Source organism: Triturus cristatus, chromosome 4_2 (genome assembly GCF_964204655.1).
Source record: "Triturus cristatus chromosome 4_2, aTriCri1.1, whole genome shotgun sequence".
Lineage (NCBI taxonomy): Eukaryota > Metazoa > Chordata > Amphibia > Caudata > Salamandridae > Triturus > Triturus cristatus.
This window is the reverse complement of record NC_140586.1, coordinates 601,680,067-601,701,352: the sequence shown is the minus strand read 5'-3', so window position 1 is coordinate 601,701,352 and position 21,286 is coordinate 601,680,067. Positions and strand designations below refer to the sequence as shown.

The following is a 21,286-nucleotide window of genomic DNA, read 5'->3' as shown; positions in this document are numbered from 1 at the left end:
GAACCACCTTTTTTTGTATTTGGATCATTTTTATTTTTACTTGTCCCCTTGTTCTGTGGCCTGGTTGAGGACTTCAAACTCGCAATAGTGGCACTTTCTGGGGGGGGGTCTGGCGTTATTAAGGCTTTTTTTGATCGGGTAACTACTACCCTTTCTTTCTCCACTAGGGCGTTAAGATCCCTCTCACCCCCGGGAGTAATCTCATTTTGTTCTTGGGCATCCGCCTGTGCTCCCCCGGGTCCGCTAACCTCCAGTTCTACCGCGGGACCCACCACTGGCGGTAGCTCGTCTCCACCGTCACTTTGGCTATTTATATGAACTTGTGCTAATGTGACGCCCTGAGTTTTACTAGACAAAGAGGGACCCTGACCTGCCGCTGTACTCGTCCCCGGTGTGACACATTCCGCTATTGTCCCCAATGAGGAGCGTTTATGTGCCAATAAGGAATCAAGGGACAATCTACGCTCCGTCAACTGTATCTCATGTGTCAGCAGTGATTCCGCCCGTGTAATGAATGCATCTAATGTACCCCTAACTCCCGTCCCAGGTCTAATTGGTGTTTTTTTGGTTTTCCCCATATTCTCAAAATGACAATTTGAGGCTGACCCGGGAGCAAAAGACCACAAAATGCTAACTTGCCCACTGCAGTAAGAAATTGACCTACGCTGTGACTCACAGGCGGTGGCTACAGCAATACGTTACAAAGCAGGACGAAATGTTATGCCCCCAGCTATGGTGCCTCATGCAACTAACAATTTGGAATCTACGCACCACTCACAGACTTAGCTTAGTGTTCATGGAAGTCTTTCAGAGGAGGTGGAACGATGCCCGGCTTGAACCGACGAACCAATAGCGACGGCCGCAGACGGCCCCGCCCTTGTCCCGGGCTTCTCCCGGCGCCGCCCGCGCGCGTCCCACTCGGCCGAAGACCAGGTTTGAATTTAAGCGCCACTGAGCGCGAGCTGGCGGTGTACGGCGTCCGGCCGCAAAGGCTCCTGGGTAGTGTAGTCTCCCCACACAGCGGCCGCGCCCTCAGGTGTCACGGGGCTGCTGGCGGCGGAGGAGACCGGCGATGAGCCCAGGGACTCTAAAGCGCCTCGGCCAGGGACCACAGGATCAACAAAACAGGTAATTTCCCCGTGCTCCTCACAGGGTTGTTGTCGAGGCTCCCACTCGGCCGAAGACCAGGTTTGAATTTAAGCGCCACTGAGCGCGAGCTGGCGGTGTACGGCGTCCGGCCGCAAAGGCTCCTGGGTAGTGTAGTCTCCCCACACAGCGGCCGCGCCCTCAGGTGTCACGGGGCTGCTGGCGGCGGGGGAGACCGGCGATGAGCCCAGGGATTCTAAAGCGCCTCGGCCAGGGACCACAGGATCAACAAAACAGGTAATTTCCCCGTGCTCCTCACAGGGTTGTTGTCGGTGGCCCACTCACCTTCCTGGCCCCGCCAGAAACTCTGCTGTTGGGTAGTTACTGCCCCCCTTTCTGGGTTACTCCTCCTCGCTTTATGCAGCCGCCCCCGATTATGGACAGGCTTTGTCTTTAGGGTTTTTTTGGGGCTGGAGCAGTTGTTCCCCCTCGGCTAGTGAGAGGGGTCGTCACACTCAGGGGGTGCTTGAAATGACAACTCCACTCTTGTCTCGGGTGGGGGGGGGGAGGCCTCCCGGGGCCTTTCCCGACGTTTCAGTCCTCTGAGCTGTTTTCAATAGCTCGCTTGGGGCACAGCCCTCCGGGGTCTACGGCGGCCACGCGGTCATGCACTCTCACCTTTTCCGCCTTGTGCACTGCCGGTGATGTTCCAGTGCTTCTCTGCCGTTTCTGCTGCTGGGACCTCTCTTCGCTCGGGTTCTCTTGTGCGCCTCGTCTCTCCTTTCCTTGATCTCAGCAGCTGACTTGCGTCGCGAGATGACTCGATGGTGCAGGTCGCCCCGCCCTACGATTGGCACCACCGCCTCGGCCTCTGGAAGCCGGGGGAGGCCGCAGTTTCGAATGGTCACTGCTCGGTCAGCGTCGGGCTCAGGCTTCCAGCGAAGGGCTTAATGGTGGCAGCAGTATTCTCTTCAGGTGTCTCGCCGCTCTGGAGCCGAATAAGTGTTGCGGGTTTTCGGAAGGGTTTCACGGGTGCCGGAGCTCCTCTAACTTGCAGCCATTTTGCACTTAAAATGCCTCCTGTGCTTGAGAAACGGCACCCGAGCTTTCCCTCCGTGTTCCTTTTGGCAGTGGAGAGAATCAATCACAAGCCAGACATGCACTCGACATCAGGCAGGCAGAAACACAGCACACAGAAGTGCCAACTTCTAGAAGTGGCACTTCTCCTATAGTTATAATAAATCTGTGCACATCATTGCGCTGCATTTATTCTTACGAGTTCGCACATAATAAACTTGACCCTGCACTCCTCTCACATCAGGAATTACCATGGACACACATATCCCCCATGCATTCCTATGGGAGGGCATGCCAGTCTCACTAAATGTAACACAGAGCACACGCACTTTACACGGGGACACCGTGCTAAAGTGCCTAGGGGTCTAAAACCACTAACACTACATAGGGAAAAAGGCTAGGATAATTGCAAAAAGTTTAGGGGTGAACCTGCCAGAAGGGCCAAGTCCAACATGGCCTAAATCCATGATGGACACATTCATTTTTGTATATGTTGTGCCTTTGTTGTAACGTATATTTTTTCGTTTGCCACTTGTCTGGTTTGTGATTTATATTGTTTGTATCCCAGCATATTGCTTTGAGCGTTATTGTCTTAAGTGTTTTCGACTTTGTAATAAATTTACAGTAACGGTTCTTGTACATATGGGTATTCTCACTTCTTTTTCTCTCTTTTCTCTCCTTTTTTCACTAATGTATTATTTGTTTAATGTCTGATTTGTATATTTTATGTCGTGTATTTTTAAACAAATTGTCTCTTGAACCTTTGTTAGGAACAGATATTATTGCCCCTGGTTCAGGTGTGTTGGGTTGCCCCTGTTGTTGTTAATGTTAATGTTTCCAGACAGGGAAGGCAATAGATTATATTTTTTCCACTAGCCAGGGAACTTTTAATTCTTGCACCACTTTTCTTTCACGGCCCTACCACCCCATGCACTACACATAACTTCTATCACAAATTCAAGTGCTCCCGCATCTACATAGGTCGTAGCATCCCCCGCCCCGTAGAGGGACGGGAAGACCCCAATGATGAAGCATGACACTGAATTAGTTTTCAGTGTGTGAGGGGCATTCTAAAAACTCTAAGTGGTTCCCTTCTGTAAACAACCAGAAGGTACCTTGATAACCATCTCTGCTGCATCATCATAATGACTATAGTTTTTCAGGTACTAAATGGCATAATGTAATGTAATGGTAGAATCTTTTTGTTGAGAAATAGGATTTGTAGCAGGACGATTCTACCATTACCCCTCTTCACTCCCCCCTTTGTTTCTTGAGTATAATTTGACTAAACCATGCTCTGGAGACCCAGATCAACTCATTGGACACAGCCTATGGCCATGCTCATTGAACGCCTGGTGGAAGCATTGCAAGCGGCTCCTTTCCCCAATTATCTGCGTTGCATAATCTTTGGACATTGACACTCAGGCTGTTAGTGCAACCCGGTCGGCAAGTTTAAAGGTCAAAATGTTCAGAATACTAGCCTCACCTTCCACAATGGCCCTAGTACTGCACCATTTCCTCCATTGTCCATCGGAGTCGTGGGTGAAGTCTGGGCAGCATTTCATTGCAGTTTTTATGTTATATTTAAACATTTATTAGCTGCAGTATTAAGTCTCTTTTCAGCATTTGACCAGGCTTGCACCTCTGATTCATCAGTTCTGCCTTGCAGGTACCTGTGCTTGTCAGCAGCAGCATTATAAACGTGGCATGGAAGGGTCAGCCATACATTTGTAAAGATTGCAGCATACATATGTAAAGGACCGAGATAGGGGAAAGCCCCACTGGACCCTAAGAAAACCAGAGCAGAACCTTGAGAGAAGTGACGCATGCGCCCATCTCCCGCCATCAACGCGTTTTATGAAAGACCTAAAGGCACACACTCCGTCTATTCTGCAGCACTGCCGAGAAATATATGTAATATAAAAAACACCATGTTTCACTGTGTCAAAGGCTGTACAAAACTCATGAATAAGCAGTCAAATGTTCTCATTAATTTATAAACTAGTATAGCATTGAGCCCGCAAAGAAACGAACAATTCAGCCGACTCATTTATTCCATTAAGAGCCCTTTTTGGGATGTTACCTTATAATAAGCTTTTAGAAACGTGTTTTAATTGAGCCCTTGGCAACTGTTCATTAGGTAGAACCTCATTGTAATTCTGAGTGTTTTGCGAGCGTGATAAAACATTTTATATTAATAGGTTTCATTCCTAATTAAATATTCATGTTTGGCCTATGGTCCTGAAGAGCCTCTTTCTATTGCCCCACGTGACCCGACCAGACACCAGAGGGTGCATTTCTGAACAAGCTCAGGTGTCAGTAAAGACATACTTTACTACATTGTATTATGAAAAGTAAAAAAATGAATATGGATAGGGTATTTTATGTGTTTTTCCATTTCACATACAAACATGGAATAATTATTCGATTAAAAAAATAGAGAAATATAATTTATTTTCTCACGCCCTGCAGTTTATACCCCTTCAGGGATCCCTATAGATGCTAATACACTTTTATGTCATGAAATGTGTCTAAAAAAGCTTATATTTTTAGTTTGAAAGAGTTTGAAGGACTATTGATCATCTCAAACTATGGCTCTAATTCCAAATACATATGGGGTTATTTGCTAAAGGTTGCAAAGAAGAGCGCGCGGTGCACTGAGGCCTTTTTATTGGTGTGTCAAAGGTGTGTGTGTGTGGGGTATTTCCATTTTCCATGCAATTGTAAGTAAATCGAGGCGGTGCTTTGCTCTGTTCGACAGAAATGTTCACAACGTTTTCGGATTGATTTAGAAAACTAAGAGACATGTTTTTAGATCTGTATTTTTCTTTCGAGGCATATCTTAAACAATATAATACATTGTTCTGTTTTTTTTAACCAAAGGATTCAAATACACATCTTATCAAATGGAGGTACAATTAGAAAATATAAAGATATTAATAACTCCATATATTTCGCTTTTCAGCTCAGATGAAGCCTTTGGCAAAGTGAACTTAAATTATCGCACAGAAAATGGACTCTCTCTTCTTCATTTATGCAGCGCCTGCGGTGGTGAGTATTTTAATTGTATTTTGGCTGTATTTATTTATTTGGACATACTGCTTCATTATTTCTGCTGCATGAAATGAGTTGCAAGACTATTACCAATGCAAACAGTAAAAACTGCATGTTGAATAGAATTCGAACTGATGGGTGACTGAGTGGCTGAATAGAGAAGAGAAAGTCTTTGAAACGCGGCATTTAAAATGGCTCAGGGAAGTCACTTGAAAATGGTGATCTGGCTGGACAAGAACTGATTCCACCTTGAGAACTGTGTTTAAAGAGGTCGATTATCAAGGCAGTCTTGAATTGGAAGAAAGAGGACATTTTAACCATGAAAGGATATTGACAGTCAAAGTATTTCAGTATGAAGAGGTTCTTAGTGTAAATGATCTGGATGGGATGAGGCAGAGACAGGTTTAGGCATTATAAGAAGGCTGTGGATGGCTGAGGATAGTCTTGTTTTGGAAATGCCAGGTAACGTTTTGAAGGACGTGTTGTGAGGGAGATCCCGGGACTTAAACCTTTTGTCACTGTGGTCTTGTGATAGAAAGGGTTAAAGGGAAGCACCTTCCACTTTACTCTTTACCACATGTTGCCTTTTCCTGCACAATTCAAGGCTGGCTTAATGAAACCCCCTTTAACATGGTTATTTGGTATGCCCCTAATTTGTATGTTTAAGTTGCCTGTAAGTCCCAAGGGGCAGATTTATGTTCCCTGGCGCATCCCTGCAAATCAGCAGGGATGCGCCAGGGAAGATGCGTCATGCAAGTTTGCCCTTGTGCCACCCCAGATGCGCCGCATTTACAATGCGGTGCATCGTGGCGCAAGGACAAGCAGATACGTGACGCATCTGCCGGCGTAAGGTTGGCGCAGTGCTGAAGTTGCGTCGCAAGCGCGACGCAACTCCAGCACTGTTCCAACTTACCCTATCCCTAACATGGTGCGTCAAGCCTTACGCCTGCTTCAAGCAGGCGCAGGGTTTTGACGCATCAGCGTTGGGAAAGTGACTCAGTGAAATCTTATAGATTTCACTGAGTCACTTTTCAGGGGCGTTCCTGCGACGGAACGCCCCCCCCCGTGTCGAAACGCCCACGTGAAACCTGACGCAGGTTTCACGTGGCGCAGGGCTTTACACGGTGACGCATCTCCATAGACGCGTCACGATGTAAATGGGGCGCAACGTGGCGCAGGGTTTACGCCGCCGCTGCATCACAAAAGTGACACAACGGCGGCGTAAAAGGGGCGCAAGTCTCACATAAATCTGCCCCCTAGAATATAGTGCAAAGTGAACCAAGGGCCTGTAAGTAAAATATCATTAGTGGACTGCAACACGCACTATAGTCACTATAGTGACAGTGCAAAGACTAACTGTTTCAGTGTAAAAGCTGCAATGGCACCTGTCACACTGTGACAGTCAAAACCTTATTTTTAAATATTATTAAGTCACCACTATGCACACCTTATAATCTATAATGCACCGTGCATGCTATTTACAAGCAGGGAATGTAGAAATGTATTGTTAAAACGTCCTTATAACGACTTGCCCCAAAAAAGGTATTTTCACTGTAGAAAGGTTGGCTGGTCCATAGAGTAACACCCGGAAGCAATATTGAGTATTAATTCGGCTATCTCAGGGTAAGGACCTCCTAGAAATATGATTAAATAGCTCTTTTAATATTTATCAAAAGCCAAAAATCATGATGAAGAAGGGTTTTTGGTACCTGTTAAGAGAAAGTTACTCTTAGAAAGTGACCTATTCCCTGCCTAAAACCTCTGGTGGCTAATTTGCAATAGATTCCAGCTGCAGCTGTCTGAGTGCTAAAGCCCTTAAAAAGATGTGAAAACTGCTCCACGAGAACAGACAAAGGCATGAGTGTTGAGAGATGGTTTGTTCCCCTGGCAGAATAACTATTTGGGCTTTTCCCAGAAGCCTAATTTTCTTCAAAGGTGCCTCCCCTGTCACAGACATTGAACCTGCCTAAGAACTGAGTTGGACTGACCACAAGGGAGGGATTGCTCATTACACTGGCCACACCTCTGGGTGGACACACAGGCTCTGCATACCAAAAGGGAGAAGGGTTTCACCATCTTGGAATTAGTTACAGAGGGGAACAGAGGGATTCTTCCCTGTAGGGAAAACAGAAACTGTTAAAAAAAATGTGGGTAGGGCAACACCTGTGAACATTTTGGTTCCATTGGTTATGGAGGGGACAGGAATCATCTACCCACAAGTTAGCGCTAGGGATAAATGTGGCAACCCCTGGCACCCTCTTCAGAACACCTTTTGGCCCCGAGGAACTGCAGAAGAAGACTGGACCTCAGGTCTGTGACCTGAGAGGATTCCTTAAGGAATGGACCTGCTCCCTATTGGATTCACAACAAAGAAGTGAACTTTGAGGGTCATAAGGCTGACCTCCTTTTCAAGATGAAGTGATACAACATGCTATAAGGAGCCTTTCCTGCAAGTGCCTAGTTGACAAATCCCAACAGGGTCTTCCAAGGACCCTGCTGTCGGCCTCTGCTGGAGTGAGTCTAAACCCCAAAGACTCATTCCTGAAGTCTGGGAGCTATTTGCTATGTCTGGCTAGCCTTCCCCTACCATTCTTGAAAACCTGGGAAATGTTTTCATCTACAAGATCTCTGCTGGACTGGGACAAACCTGTCAAGCCAATCCAACTGACGTGTGCTTACCCAAGGGTTCAAGTTTCTCACTCTTGGCTTCTCAGCAGCAGCCGCAGATCCAATTCATCCAGACCTCACAGAGAATGCATTCACCTTGTGGTGCCCTCTTTGGCTACATCCTGCAGATTTGCCCTGCTGAACGATTCCGAACTCTAAAAAATTGTCTAACTGCCAACTTAGAAATCTTGACTAGACGAAGGCACCAAAACTATCCAGTTGGCGATGGACCTTTTCTGGGCACAAAATTCTAATTTCTCCCACTTGGAGCTTTCATGCCTAAAACAGTGGTTTCATTGGGACCACGTCCAACAGCTATCTGACTTCGTGAAGCCCTCTTCAACTACACCTTTCTGCCTTGCCCCACTAAAGATTTGGGCTTCCATTTTGACACTAAAGGCCCTAATTTAACTCTTGCTGGAGATGGGACTTTGTTGCAATGGGTCCCGGCCTCACTGTACTAGTGGAACCAAGCTATACTTTGCTGAAGAGCTCTAAAAAGGGTGAAACCAGTCCTGGGTTGCTTGTGTTCTGGTTGAGGTAGGACCTGGCCTGAAAGTTTGGGGTGGACTGTTCCCATGACAAGCATGGTCAAGACAGATTTGCAGATTGCTGGGTCCAAACTAAGGTGGCAATGTGGGCGAAAAACAATGGATTGTGATGCAAACCTGAGTGATTACCAGTGGCTGAGACTTACACAAGCATTTCATTAATCAACTTGTTGTTTTTTCCTCTGCTACATTTGGTTATTACAATTGTTTATAAACAATTGCTCATAGGCCTAAGGCACCAAGAACCAAACATAGTACCTTTCTTAGTGCTAATGCTGTATAGAACGATTTTCATGTCCTCTTGCGTTTCAAGCACCTAAAACTATTGGCCTGGGGTTACTCACAACTATTTATTCATCCATTAGAACACACACCTCAGTCGTTTAAGTTTTTGTTTTAGCCCTGCTAGAACTCTTTAGCAAGAACGCTAGCCTCCAAGAAATATTCAGTAACTTCCCGTTATGAAGGGAATATTCTAAGTTTAAAAAACTCTAGATAATGTGTTTCAAAATATTTATCTGATGTCAGCTCCTTGGATATCTCTGGGTCTTGTAATTGGGTTTTTGTAATTTTGGTGTCAAATAAAGTCTTATGTTTTGAGTGCTGCGTAAATACTTTACACCCTGCCTCTAAGTTAGGTCTGGCTGCTTTTATGTTAAGCTACAAGAGGGTTAGTCACAGGTTAATTTAATTACTGTTTGTGGTTCACCCTCACAAGGATTGTGGCCGTTGCTTTAGAAGGGCTCACACCCCCTTCAACTAACAACCCAGTTTCTAACACCTTCGGAGGGGCTATTTGCAATGTGACTAAAAAGTTAATTACTTGTATCATAAAACTAAGGAAGAGGTGCCTACCAGGGGCCATATTATACATGCAACGCATTTTCCTTCATTGTGCTGATCGCACCTTTTAAAAGGTGTGCCCAGCGTGATGAAGGAAAATGCGCATTATTCTGATGAATGCGCTGTCCCAATGGGGCAGCTGCGAACTCGCGCTGCCCCCAGGGTAGTGCATTCATGTGAAAAATGGAGCAGCTGCTTTGACGCCGCTCTGTGTTTTCACATGGCAGGCGGCATTCTGCCTGCACTTTGAAGGGGGTAGAGATGCCTTGTAGGCAGGTGCAGTGAGTGACTGCACCTTCCTGCTTTAGTGCTCCCGCCTGCAAGGGGATGTCTGGGAGGTACATGGGACCCCCGCACACCCTCTAGAGGGCTGCCATCAGTGGACACACTAAAGTGCAGCTCCTGAAAGCTTCTTTGCCTCTGCCACTGCATCTGTAATATGGCACAGGTGCAGAAGCAAAGAGATTCCCGAATTTGCATGTGACACGCCCCATGCAAATGAGGGAACGGCCTCTGAAGATAGCGCTGGGGCTTTATGTGCACCAGCCCTTTCGTTATTACAGATGGGGCTGCACAAGTGTCGGCGGCCTCTTCTGTAATACCAAAGTGACCCGGGGATGCACAAAGTGGGAGCAAACACCTGTTGCACCCCCTGTCGAACTTGCAAATATGGCCCCAGTTGGTGTGTAGACTTCTTTGGGCTCAACGCTTCTTAAAAGGAGCTACACTGGTCATCATGTAGAACTACTTAATTAACAAGTGAATGTATGGTCCAGCAATGCTAGAGTAACCACAGATAATACATACTTGACAGGCAATGTGTAATGACTTTAGTTTTCCACTTTTTACCTGTGGTATTTGGACATTATCTGATGTATGAGCCTCACAAATGGGGTGTTGCCTACTGTAAACTTTCTAAATATCTTTAAACTTAAATTATTAGCTGTAACCTATAGTGGAGGTACAGTAATGGCTCTGTGTACTTTACAGGAAAAATGCATACAGAGAGTATCATTGTATGTGGGTGATCATGAAGCGTGTCTATTATGCTTTATTTTATGGGAACAGAAATCAGTCTTGAATCCCCCTGTGTTTGTATGGTAAGCAAGATGGTGGATGAAATTATTTTCTTCCAGGTAGTAATGTAGATTGTAGGATCATTTTTGAAGTCTTTTGAAGGGGCGATACTGCAGTGAAAGACAGGAGAGAGAGGTGGCTATTAAAGGTGTAGGGACATTTTGTGACCTCTTCCTGCTTTATTCTTCAATAGATTTGTTACAGCAGAAAGTTGTATGTAGTAGTTGGTTTCAAAGGCTTTCTCTCTTCCTTTTGCATCTTTGGACCTGAGTTAATCTTGGTGGGTGGTCCTCCGTTATTAAGAATGGCAGAGGTATTCCCTTCTCCATGGTACCTGGAATACCAACTGTCATCTTTAGAGTTTATTGTTGGCTCTGTGGAGTTCTCTGTGCCACTAATGCTCTTTTGAAGGATCTGAAAGTTTAGTGAATAGTCTCCATGTGCCAGGTGACTGCTCCCCAAACGTTTGTGTTTTCCAAAAACAAACTGCCATTATAGGAGTTTTTTTAAATTGAAAACAAAATAAATTATGACTCTGTCACCCTGGGAGCTTCCTCCCAGGGTGTGGTGGTCATTTTTCTATTTTGTTCTGTTCTGGATCACCAGGGTTACCCTGGCAGTCCATAACAGGAAAGAAATCCATCAAATAATTGACTGAAAATAGGGTGGGCTATCTGATGCACTTACATTACCACACTCAACTCTCTTATACCATCAACATAGGGCTTCTGATCGTGGAGCCAGTCGGGGCACTGCTTTCCTAAACATGAATCTCAATAGGGTGGGCTGACAGGGTACTCTGCCATTTTTGTGTGAAATAATCCGTTCACCAAGTGCTAAATCAGGACCCATGTCTCAGATTCCCTTGTCAGGGAACACCTAGCTTCACCCCCTCCTCCTGCTGAATGTGAGTGACAAAGATTTTAGTTTGGACAGTCTAGAGCTGAGACCAGCTCCAAAGATGTAGTCCCAGAATCTGCTACTATATTTGCATAAAAAGGGTAATTACTGAGTAGAATCCAAAGCCAATCTGTCAGTCAGGCTACAAAACTAGGATGCCTAATAGTTGGCTTCCATCGAGGTGGGGACAACCTGAATAAGAACCTTCCGATATACTCCCTGAAGAATAAGAAAGTGCCTGGTGGAAAAAGAGGATTGTTTGACAGCAGTCACTAGATGAGAGCCGTCTTGTGGAGTTCTCAGCTTTAATGCATGATAACTTAGGAGCTGTGCAAGGGACCCTGCTGGATATATGCATCTGCTTTGAGCAAAAAGCCCAAACTCACTGTAAAAAAGTGGTTCTGAATTTGTGCTGCTGCAGGAGGATGCTGTCTAGAAAAGATGATCAGAGCTATTCAGAAAGGATAGATAACTTTGACCATTTAAAGTGGCTTCTGAGAGAAAGGCTGCTCTGCAGAGCTAAGCATTTCAAATTGCATGGAAAATGGTGTAGTACTTGTGGAAAATGTTTTAATACCAGTCACTCAGGATGGCCACATGAAGGTCAGTGACCGGCTCTGGATACCCACCAGTGCATGGAGAAAATGTACTCCTTTAAATCTTCCACCAGAGATAAGGCAGATGCTCAGGAGCAGGGGTGCCTGCTGAAGCTGACTGACCAGGCATAACATTTGTCCAGGCACTATGGAAAAGATCACCCGTCGCTATGGTGTCAACAAAGTTTTATTGGCCACTGGTAAACAATTCAAGAGTCCTGAGGGACATGCAGCTCTGTTGCAACTGATATTGAGTCTGGATGCAATTATGATTTATCTCTTGAGGTGAGTCTTTGTTAATCCACCCAGAAGTATACAATACACTCAAACATTTTTAGATCCGGCCATGAAACTCCCAGCCCTTGTGAATTGGTGTGTTGAGGCTGTAGTCTTTCTTTTTGAATTATGAAAAATGGGTGACAAAATCTGCAGACTAATTTATATTTTTGTAAAGTTAAGGGCTATAATCAGTGCCTTATTCTAGAAGCTTTTACTGATTATAGTTTACTTGTTATGTACACATGCAGTGTGTCACTGGGAACCTCATATGTAACAGAAACAGGTTACGCTTGGGGGTTAGTTTCCCTCTGTGATGAATGCCCAGAGTAGAAGCTACACCCTGGTTTTCTGTGAGGCCTCCTTTTGCAGACATTTTAAATTGGTCTTCACATCCAGAACTTGACCACTACTTATTATACTGTTTTGCTATTTATATTTTCTGTATATATTGACAATTGTATACTGTGTGTATGTCAAAGAACATTTCCTTTTAAAAGGAAGGGCACTAACTGGAAAATCATTTACTGAGTATTATTATATGTATTACTGAGTTTCCAACCCACATCACATTCCTGAAGAAACCTTGAAATGTTCTGCCATTGGTACTTGAAGAGCCAAGTGCTGAAGGGGTGTTATTGGCTTTCACTTTGGGGAACAATAATACGGTGTGAGAAAATGCCCCTTTTTTGCCTGGTCATCCCCATTTTTTGCTAAATCTTATTGCTCTTTTTTAGACTCTGCACATTGGGGCATTGCTGCCTAGTGCCCAGTGTATGTGGTCCAACCTTTGAAATGTAGAAATTGGCAAATCCCTGATTGGCTTATTTAACTATTCTATATGGCCATGGTATATTGTGTGGAAATACACGCAAGTCATGAAAAGTTTAATGTCACCAGTGGACTGCAGCACTTATTGTGCCATCTATTAACGAGACAAAGGAAACATGTCTTCCGACCTACCATTGTAGATTGACTAATACAGTTAAAACCTGCAATGCAACCTATTAAAATAATGCTTTTAACAGATAAAAACCTCTCTTTAAAATATAAGTACGTCAGTTCTATGTAAGCCCTGTAGCCCACAAGATGGGGTGCACTGTATTCCAAAGTTGGAAATGTGGAAAATGATTGTTAGCCTGTCCCTACAGTGACAAGGTCCTCAAAGGTATTTTCATTTTGGAAGGCCTAGCTGTCCTATGAAGAAAAGAAGAGTAAAGAGAAGGAGAGTGTCTGAACTGTCAGAAGACTAATTAACATAATCCTCTGCTCTGGAATAGGTGTGAAAGAGGTGTGAAATGTGCCTTCCCTGGAGCAAACTATAGGCTGGTGTGAATGGGCAGAGGCAACTCAGCTGAGCTCAATAGAATATGTAGGGTTGGGCCTGAGAGCATTCCGTTGATAGCACAGTGTGCAATCCTGCCTGGGAGGTCAATCGAGCCACATGAAACACTTTGGCACACTTGAGAGGGAATGAATAGGATGCAAGGACAAATCTTTTGTATACTCTGTCTGGCTGCTGAATGACCTTGCTTTGCCCTACCAGACTTCTCTCTCTGGGTTTGTTGTGAGTGCAGTGCCTGTTTCAAACCTGAATTTAGTGGTAGTTGGGGGAAGAAACTAGTGGTTTGCCTATCACACTCCCACACACTCCATCAGTCTTCAGAGCAATTTAGTGTTGCTGAAACGTTTGTCATTTTAAAAATATGACCTGGCACATGGCATTATTTGTCTCTTTTCAGTAAGGCAAAGAGGAACCACTGAAAAAGTCCTGGTAACTTTCACCCCATTAGTTATTGAGTGCGGAGGAGTTGCCCCCACCCATTAGCTTGTGTTAAGCATAAATATGGACCCCAAAGCACATTCATCAGAAGACTTGCGAAAGGATATCACGTGGACTGAACATGCTGCACTGGGAATCTGTGACCTTTGAGATGGACCTGAGGAGGTGGAACCCTCTTCTACTTGAAATACATGGACAGAGAGAACTTCAAGAGTCATAAGGCTGAACCCTTGAGTGTCTCCAGGAACTGAAGCTGAAGAGGTTATTCCTGTGAAGAATCCCAGCTCCCATTGGCAACTGGGCCTGGACTGAACTTGACTGTTGCCCTCAGCCCGACACACTGAGAGCCTCTACATGCACCCCCTGAGTTCATGGGAGCCTTGGAAGTTTATTCCTGTGGTTGTTTGGGTACCTAAAGAAGTGTGGGAACTTTTTCAAATCCTTTGCTTCAGGCATTTATGGGGACCGACCATGAAATGCATCAGACCAGCAGTTTCATGGCATTGGATTGATATTTAGGTTTGTCCCATGTGGGGAAAGAATATATGTTCTTCATAGATAGTCTTTCTTGTGCACCTCCTACAAAATGGGTAGGAGCAGAGTTAATTTTACTAAAAAGGAATTATTGACAACTCAGATCCATCTCGGGAGGAGGACCCATGTCATTCAGTATTGACTGGTACTAGGAAGAGTGTGTGAAAGTTGTGTATGTTATCTTGTTGCAGGCAGAGAGGAAAAGAGAGTAGATCTAAGTGGCTGCCTTTGAATACTAGGGGATCTAAACGCTCCAGCTATGAAAAGTGTTGTGAATCATGAGTAGTGGCATGATTTAGTAGAGGCATGAAGAGAACTGCTTGGTGGAAGACCAGGGTTCCATTTGGAAATGTAGTATGGTAAGCTAAGGTGGAGCATGGCGTCTGAAGGGAAATAAAGTGAAGAACGACGGTTGTGGTGCTGAGGGGCAAGATTACTTTTGAATGTTAGGCACGCATAGGACCATATTCATGACGGTTCTTATGTATAGGAAAGTTATGAGAGCAGAGTCTCCGTACTTGGGGCATAATCTCCGCACTGAGAACTGCAGTGTGGTGATTCTGCCCTGAGTGGGGAGACTCCCCAACAAGTAAAGAGACTCTACCCTTGTAACTTTACTAAACGTAAGTACCTTTGTGAATCGGGCTTGTAGTGTACAGTGCAGAGGAGAGTCCTTCTCAGAAACAGCACAGTGGGAGGGAACTTATCACTTGTGGTACAGTTTAGTAGAAGGTACATGAAAAGTCCAGTTCATTGGCAGATACTGTTCGGGTACAGCTTAGTGATAGGGGAGGCAAGCAAGATCACAAGATAATAAAGTAGGAACATACAGGATTGTCTTAACAGCTAGGTGCAATTTGTTTCAACTTAAGTAAAAGGGGTCCAAACTGAGGTGGCCTGGTGAGCAAAAGAACGATGGATTAAACCCAGATCTTTGTGACTGGGGGTGACTGTTTGCATTGTTCAGCATTCCGTTAATATTTGTTCCTTTTGCTTACGTAAAAGGGGTGGCACCAATTACGCAATGAAATGGTCGTAGGTGTATGCAGAATACACTTTGCAGGTAGGTCCTACTCAGGTGTAATGTTGTTTAAAGGGAAGACTAGGCCACTGAAGGTACATAACCTTGCTAGGTTCCCATAGAATACTTTTCAGGTGGGAGACGATGTGCATGAATCACTGAAGACTTGTTCTCCTCCCCCAGTTGAAGGCATTCCCAATTGAGTATCTCTTGAACTTGAGTTTCAAGGCTGTCAGGTCACTGCTACTCAATACATTGTCCCTTCTGTTTAAACTAGTTATGTCCAAAGGCATGAAACAGATAGGTTGATCTTCGCAGAGTGGGGTAGTGCCAGCACAGGAAAGGAGACAAAATATATTAAAACCTGTCACTTCAATATCTAATGCATGCTCTGTTTTCCGGCCACCTCATAGCATAGAACAAGCGCAAAGATCAATTGGCTAAGTGTGTTTTCCAAAATTCTTTTCAGGTCGATGCCTACCAGACAGAGCAGCTGTCTGTTTCCTAATGACTTGTGGGCATTCTGAAAACGTCCCTGGGAGTGCATTTTGCCAATTGCTTACTATTGGCTTTGTGGTTTGTAACTCACGCTTGCTTACTTTCTATTTGCTGGATTTATGTGCTTCAGGCTGTCCAGCTTGAGTGCGTCCCTCCAGTGGAGTATTTCTTGCTTGCTGTATCTTTCTGACTACTCACTTTTTGTAAACAAACCTTTAAATCTTGTTCTTATCTTAGCGGAAGAGCTGAAGGTGTTTAAGCCCGATATAATTGGACTTGCTGAAACCCATTTGGCTTTTAAAGATGGAAAGTATTTCAAACAACTTGGCTATGAGCTGATTGTGTGTACATCGCAGTCGGCATCTATCCGGGGGGGTGCACTATTGAAGATGAAATATTCTGAGGCAGGGGTTCTACGCACACAGGCTGACCCCAAGGGAAGATGGGCAATTGCTCAGCTCTCTGTCATAAGGTGACAGTATGTATGATTTATGGTCCTAATGTTGACTGCCCTGATGTTATTTCCTACCTTAGCTCTGAACTGTTGGAATGGGCTGGGGATCTTATTGTAATGGGAGATTTTAATTGCATATTAGATAAAAAATGTATTCTACAAACACGACTGCAAGAGGTAGAATGGCTCAGGTGAGGGCAGCTATACAAGATTTGCTTTATCTACATCAATTGGAGGACGCTTGGAGAATGCTTTATCCCACAACGCCGGGTTTTACCTTTTTTTCTCATCCGCATAAACAATATTCTCTAATTGATATGATTTTTATGCTCTGCTGGATAACTCCTCTATGGTGGTATGTCCTAAGATTACATCGGACCATAACCCCATTATGCTTACTGTAAAGCTTGGTCTTGATATGGTAGTACAAGCCAGGGAACTTTCGTTTCCTGGGCACCTTCTTAGTGACTCAGATTATGCAACTTACATGCAAGGGGTTCTTAAGGAATATATAGCAAATAATCTTCATACTACATCCCTTGCTATAGTCTGGGATTGCTTAAAGGCATATGTGAGAGGGGCCACACTTCAGTATATTGTCAAGCAGAATCGGTCTAATTTTAGTCAGCTTGAAAATGATCACAGGCTATATACTGATTTAGAGCAGCAATATGCCCTAGCAATTGCCTTGAAGGACACTGATGAACAACAAATATACTTACAGATTATTGATATAAGAGCGAAGTTTAGTAGAAGGATAAAAGATAAAGCTGCCAGTACTTTACTTAAGTTTAGAACTAGGCAGTATGAGTATGGAGAGCGGGTGGGACGGGTTCTGGTCTACCAACTAGCCGACCAGGGGGCTAGGTCACATATTAAAAAAATTAATGGTGTGAATGGCGTAACTTTTACTAATCCCAAGAAATATTGGAGCAGTTTAGGATTTTCTATGCTGATTTGTATAATGAGGCAAGTAGTTTTAATCTACAATCGGCTAAAGATTATTTACAAGAAAGTGGGATACCTGTTTTGGATTCCTCTCAAACTTTGGAGTTGGAAGGAAATGCTGACTTAGTAGAACTTAATCTAGCAATTGGGGCACTACCTTCTGGTAAAGCAGTGGGCGAAGACACCATCCCACTTGAATTTTATAAAACATTTAGGGATGTACTGACTCCAGTATTTCTCGAGCTGGTTAATGAGATACTGCCAGGAGGGGATTCGCCCCCCTCGTGGAACAAAACTAACATCATTATCTTTCCAAAAAAAGGCAAACCAGTGGAGAACATGAGCTCATACAGACCAATATCCCTAATTAACTCGGACGCTAACATTTTTTCAAAGCTTCTCGCGTCCTGCTTAGCCCCATTGATTCATTTATTAGTATCAGAAGAACAGCATGGTTTTGTTCCAGGTAGGGACACTGCTGCGAATATAAATACTGCCATTGCAGCATTTGATATTGCCAATCACCTGGACCAGCGGATTGGGATGCTGATGTTTAACGCCGAGAAGGCCTTCGACCGAGTGGCCTGGGGATCATTGTGGTGTACAATGATGTCTCTAGGTCTCGGTCGGAGGTTTGTCTCGGCGGTACAGAAACTTTATTGTAAACCAACCGCTGTAATTAAGCATAGTGGTTTTGTTTCTTCTTCTTTTAGTATTTATCGGGGTACGCGGCAGGGATGCCCGCTTTCTCCTTTATTATTTACTTTGTATATCGAGCCTTTTATTAGACACTTGCTCCACACTGTTTCTATTTCACCAGTGTCCTTCAATGGTATGATTTTAAAAGTCACTGCTTATGCAGATGACATTGCGGTATTTACCACAGGGCCAGTAGAAGCTATAGCGGTGATAACCCAGGAGGCACAACGCTTTGGGTCCTTTTCTGGATACAAGCTTAACTTAAACAAGACACAGTCAATTCTTAATTTTATACCTATATCAGCCCCACTTTCGTTAGGTATTACCGCGTCCGCTACGTATTTAGGTGTGTGTCTTAGTTGTCGTACTGACGATCTTATTGATTTAAACTATGAACCACTGCTGAAGAAAGTAACTTCTGATTTGTGTAGGTGGCATAGGCTACCATTGACTATTATCGGGAGGTGCAATACAATTAAAATGAATATATTACCTAAATTTCTTTACTTGTTTCACGCTATCCCGCTAAGAGTTCCGGTGACTTTTTTTAAGCGGCTTGACAGTGTTATCGAAGTTTTATTTGAGGCTATCGGAGGACGAGGAGAGCTCTCAGATATATCAAGCTGTCTTTTGAACAAGGTGGTTTTAAACACCCGAATTTTAGAGCCTATTTTTGGGCTGCTTTTGTCAGCCGTATCCAGAGCTTAGTTAAGGGACGTGATGTGGGTAAACCCTGGTTCGCGTATCAGTTGGCCTATGGTTTGAATACGGGGTTTTTACTACATCACATGTCCGACCCGAACTATTACAAGAGAGTTCGATTCAAGATCATTCGACATATTTCCCGTATTTGGCACGACATATGCAAAGCATTTATATTGCCAGATTGGCACAAATTTATTTTTCTATGGGGCAATCCGAGGCTCCCTGGTATATTCTCTGATTCGGTGGGGAGAATGTGGCAACAGCATGGCATAACACTGTTAGGGCATCTTTATGACAAACACAGTTTTAAGTCATTCTGATCACTGAAAGAGGAATTTGGGGTAGCCCATAATTCATTTTTCAAATATTTGCAAGTTAGGAACTTTTTTACTCAAGGGGAAGGCCTGTTAGCTCTTCCCTCTACAACTGAGGTACTCTGGGTAATTTTCAAAACCTCGGGGCGAGGTCTTATAGAGAAAGTATATCAGAGCTTTCTAGCTGTATCGGAAGATGATGCTATACAGGTTACAGCCAAATTGAATCGCATTTTTGAAATTGAGATGACTAATGATGAGGTTTCTGAATCATTGGCTATAATTAATTCTTCAGTCACCTCAATTAATTTAAAGCTGCAACAACATCGTATCATGTTTATGTTGTATTATACCCCAATGGTTATTTCTAAATGGGCTGTGTCTCATACTTCTTCTAAGTCATACTGTCCTAAGTGTAATGAATATGCCGCGGATCTGCGACATATGTTTGTTACATGTCCAAAGCTAACTATATATTGGCATGAGGTTGCTTATGAGTTGAGAAAGCTAATAGGTAAGGATACTTCATTAGAGAAAGAAATCTTACTGGGGATAATATCGGATACTGGCAATTTATCGAAATCCCTAGTGTCAATATTCATTGCTTGTGCTCGTCTGTGTATTGCTAGGGCATGGATTGAAATACTTAGTCCTAAGATTACTGATTTCTGGATGTTACTGAGGGGGGTTTATGAAATGGAATTGGCACTAGCTAAAGCAAGGGGATTGCGATCGAGGGTTAAATTCGGGAGGGTTTGGTCCAGCCTTCAGTGGGACTAGCAGTATTTACTTTTGTATTTTATTTATTTACTATGTTACCTGTATTAAGTGTTTATATCTATCTGTAATTATTGTTTGTGATGATGACATGTATATTTCCTGTCTGTGCTCTGAATGATCTTTTTATTTTTATTTTAATTAATAAGTGGCCAATAAAATCATTAAACATTAATAAAAATAAAAAAATCTTGTTCTTATCTTGTCACATTTGCTGTGCATTCAAAAACAGAGGTCAAATGTCAGGTTCTGTCTTTCAAGGGAGCTTCCTGTCTACTTTTCTTTCTCTGACTTCAAAGTGACAGAATTTATGTGACAATCCTGTTGGGTACCCATGTGAGAAGAGAGGGTGTGGGATGTTTTTTTTCCTAGAACAAAACAAAAATTAACTTTGCTGATATTTCGGATTCTATAAGAATTAGGAAAGTACAAATGAGGCACATTTTTTCTGCAATTTCGAAGTGTGGTAGAAACAAATATTTGAATCTGATCCAAACACATCAATACAGTAGGTGATGACGTTTCAAGACAAACTGTATGTCTGTGCAAATATAATGGTCATTTCAATAGAAAATGTGTTGTCTGTAATAGCAGTGTGCTACCATACAATGCATATTCCACATTATGCAACTCCACTTTACACTACTCTACTCTACTACACTCTACTCCACTCTATGCCCTTCCACTCTACGTCACCCCACTCCACTCTACGCCCCTTCATATTAAGACACTGTGTGCAAGACACTCTGTGCTGCGCCACTCCACTCTACTTCACTCCACACCACTGCAATCTACCCCACTCCATGACATGCCACTCTACTCTACACCACTCTACCCTATGCACCTTCACTCTATGACCCTCCACTCTACACCCCTCCTGACTACTTCACTTACCCCACTCTGCTCCAATCTACCCCATTTCACTCCAATCTACCCCAATTCACCCCACTCCAATCTACCACAATGCACCCCACACTCTTTCAGTCTACTCTACCCCAATCCAGCCAATCCATCCCACTCCACTCTACCCCACTCCAATCTATCCCACTCCAATCTACCCCAATATACCCCACTTCAATATACCCTAATCTACCCCATTCCATTCCAATTTATCCTAATCCAATCCACCTAATCTACCCCACTACAGTCTACTCCACTTTGCTCCAATCTACTCCACTCCACCCTTATCTACCCACACCAATCTACCCCTCTCCTTTCCAATCTACCTAACTCCTCTCTAATCTGACCTACGCCATCCAAATTTACCCCACCCCACTCTACCCTACTGCACTCCACCCCACTTCATTCTACCCCACTCCACGCTACCCCTCTCCAATCTACCCCACTCTAATCCATCCCACTCCAGTCTAACCCAATCTACACCATTCCAACCTGCCCCACTACACTCCAATGTACCTGAATTTAC

At 43.9% G+C, this 21,286-nt stretch overlaps 1 protein-coding gene across 1 annotated transcript in view; it reads left to right on the top strand.

The window, feature by feature from the left end:
• The window catches only part of TNNI3K (TNNI3 interacting kinase), a 2,902,528-nt gene that overhangs the window by 176,095 nt on the left and 2,705,147 nt on the right, over positions 1–21,286 (top strand). The window contains exon 3 of the mRNA XM_085600138.1: positions 5,129–5,214. Coding sequence (XP_085456264.1) covers positions 5,129–5,214 — 86 coding nt within the window. The remainder of the gene's footprint in view (positions 1–5,128; positions 5,215–21,286) is intronic.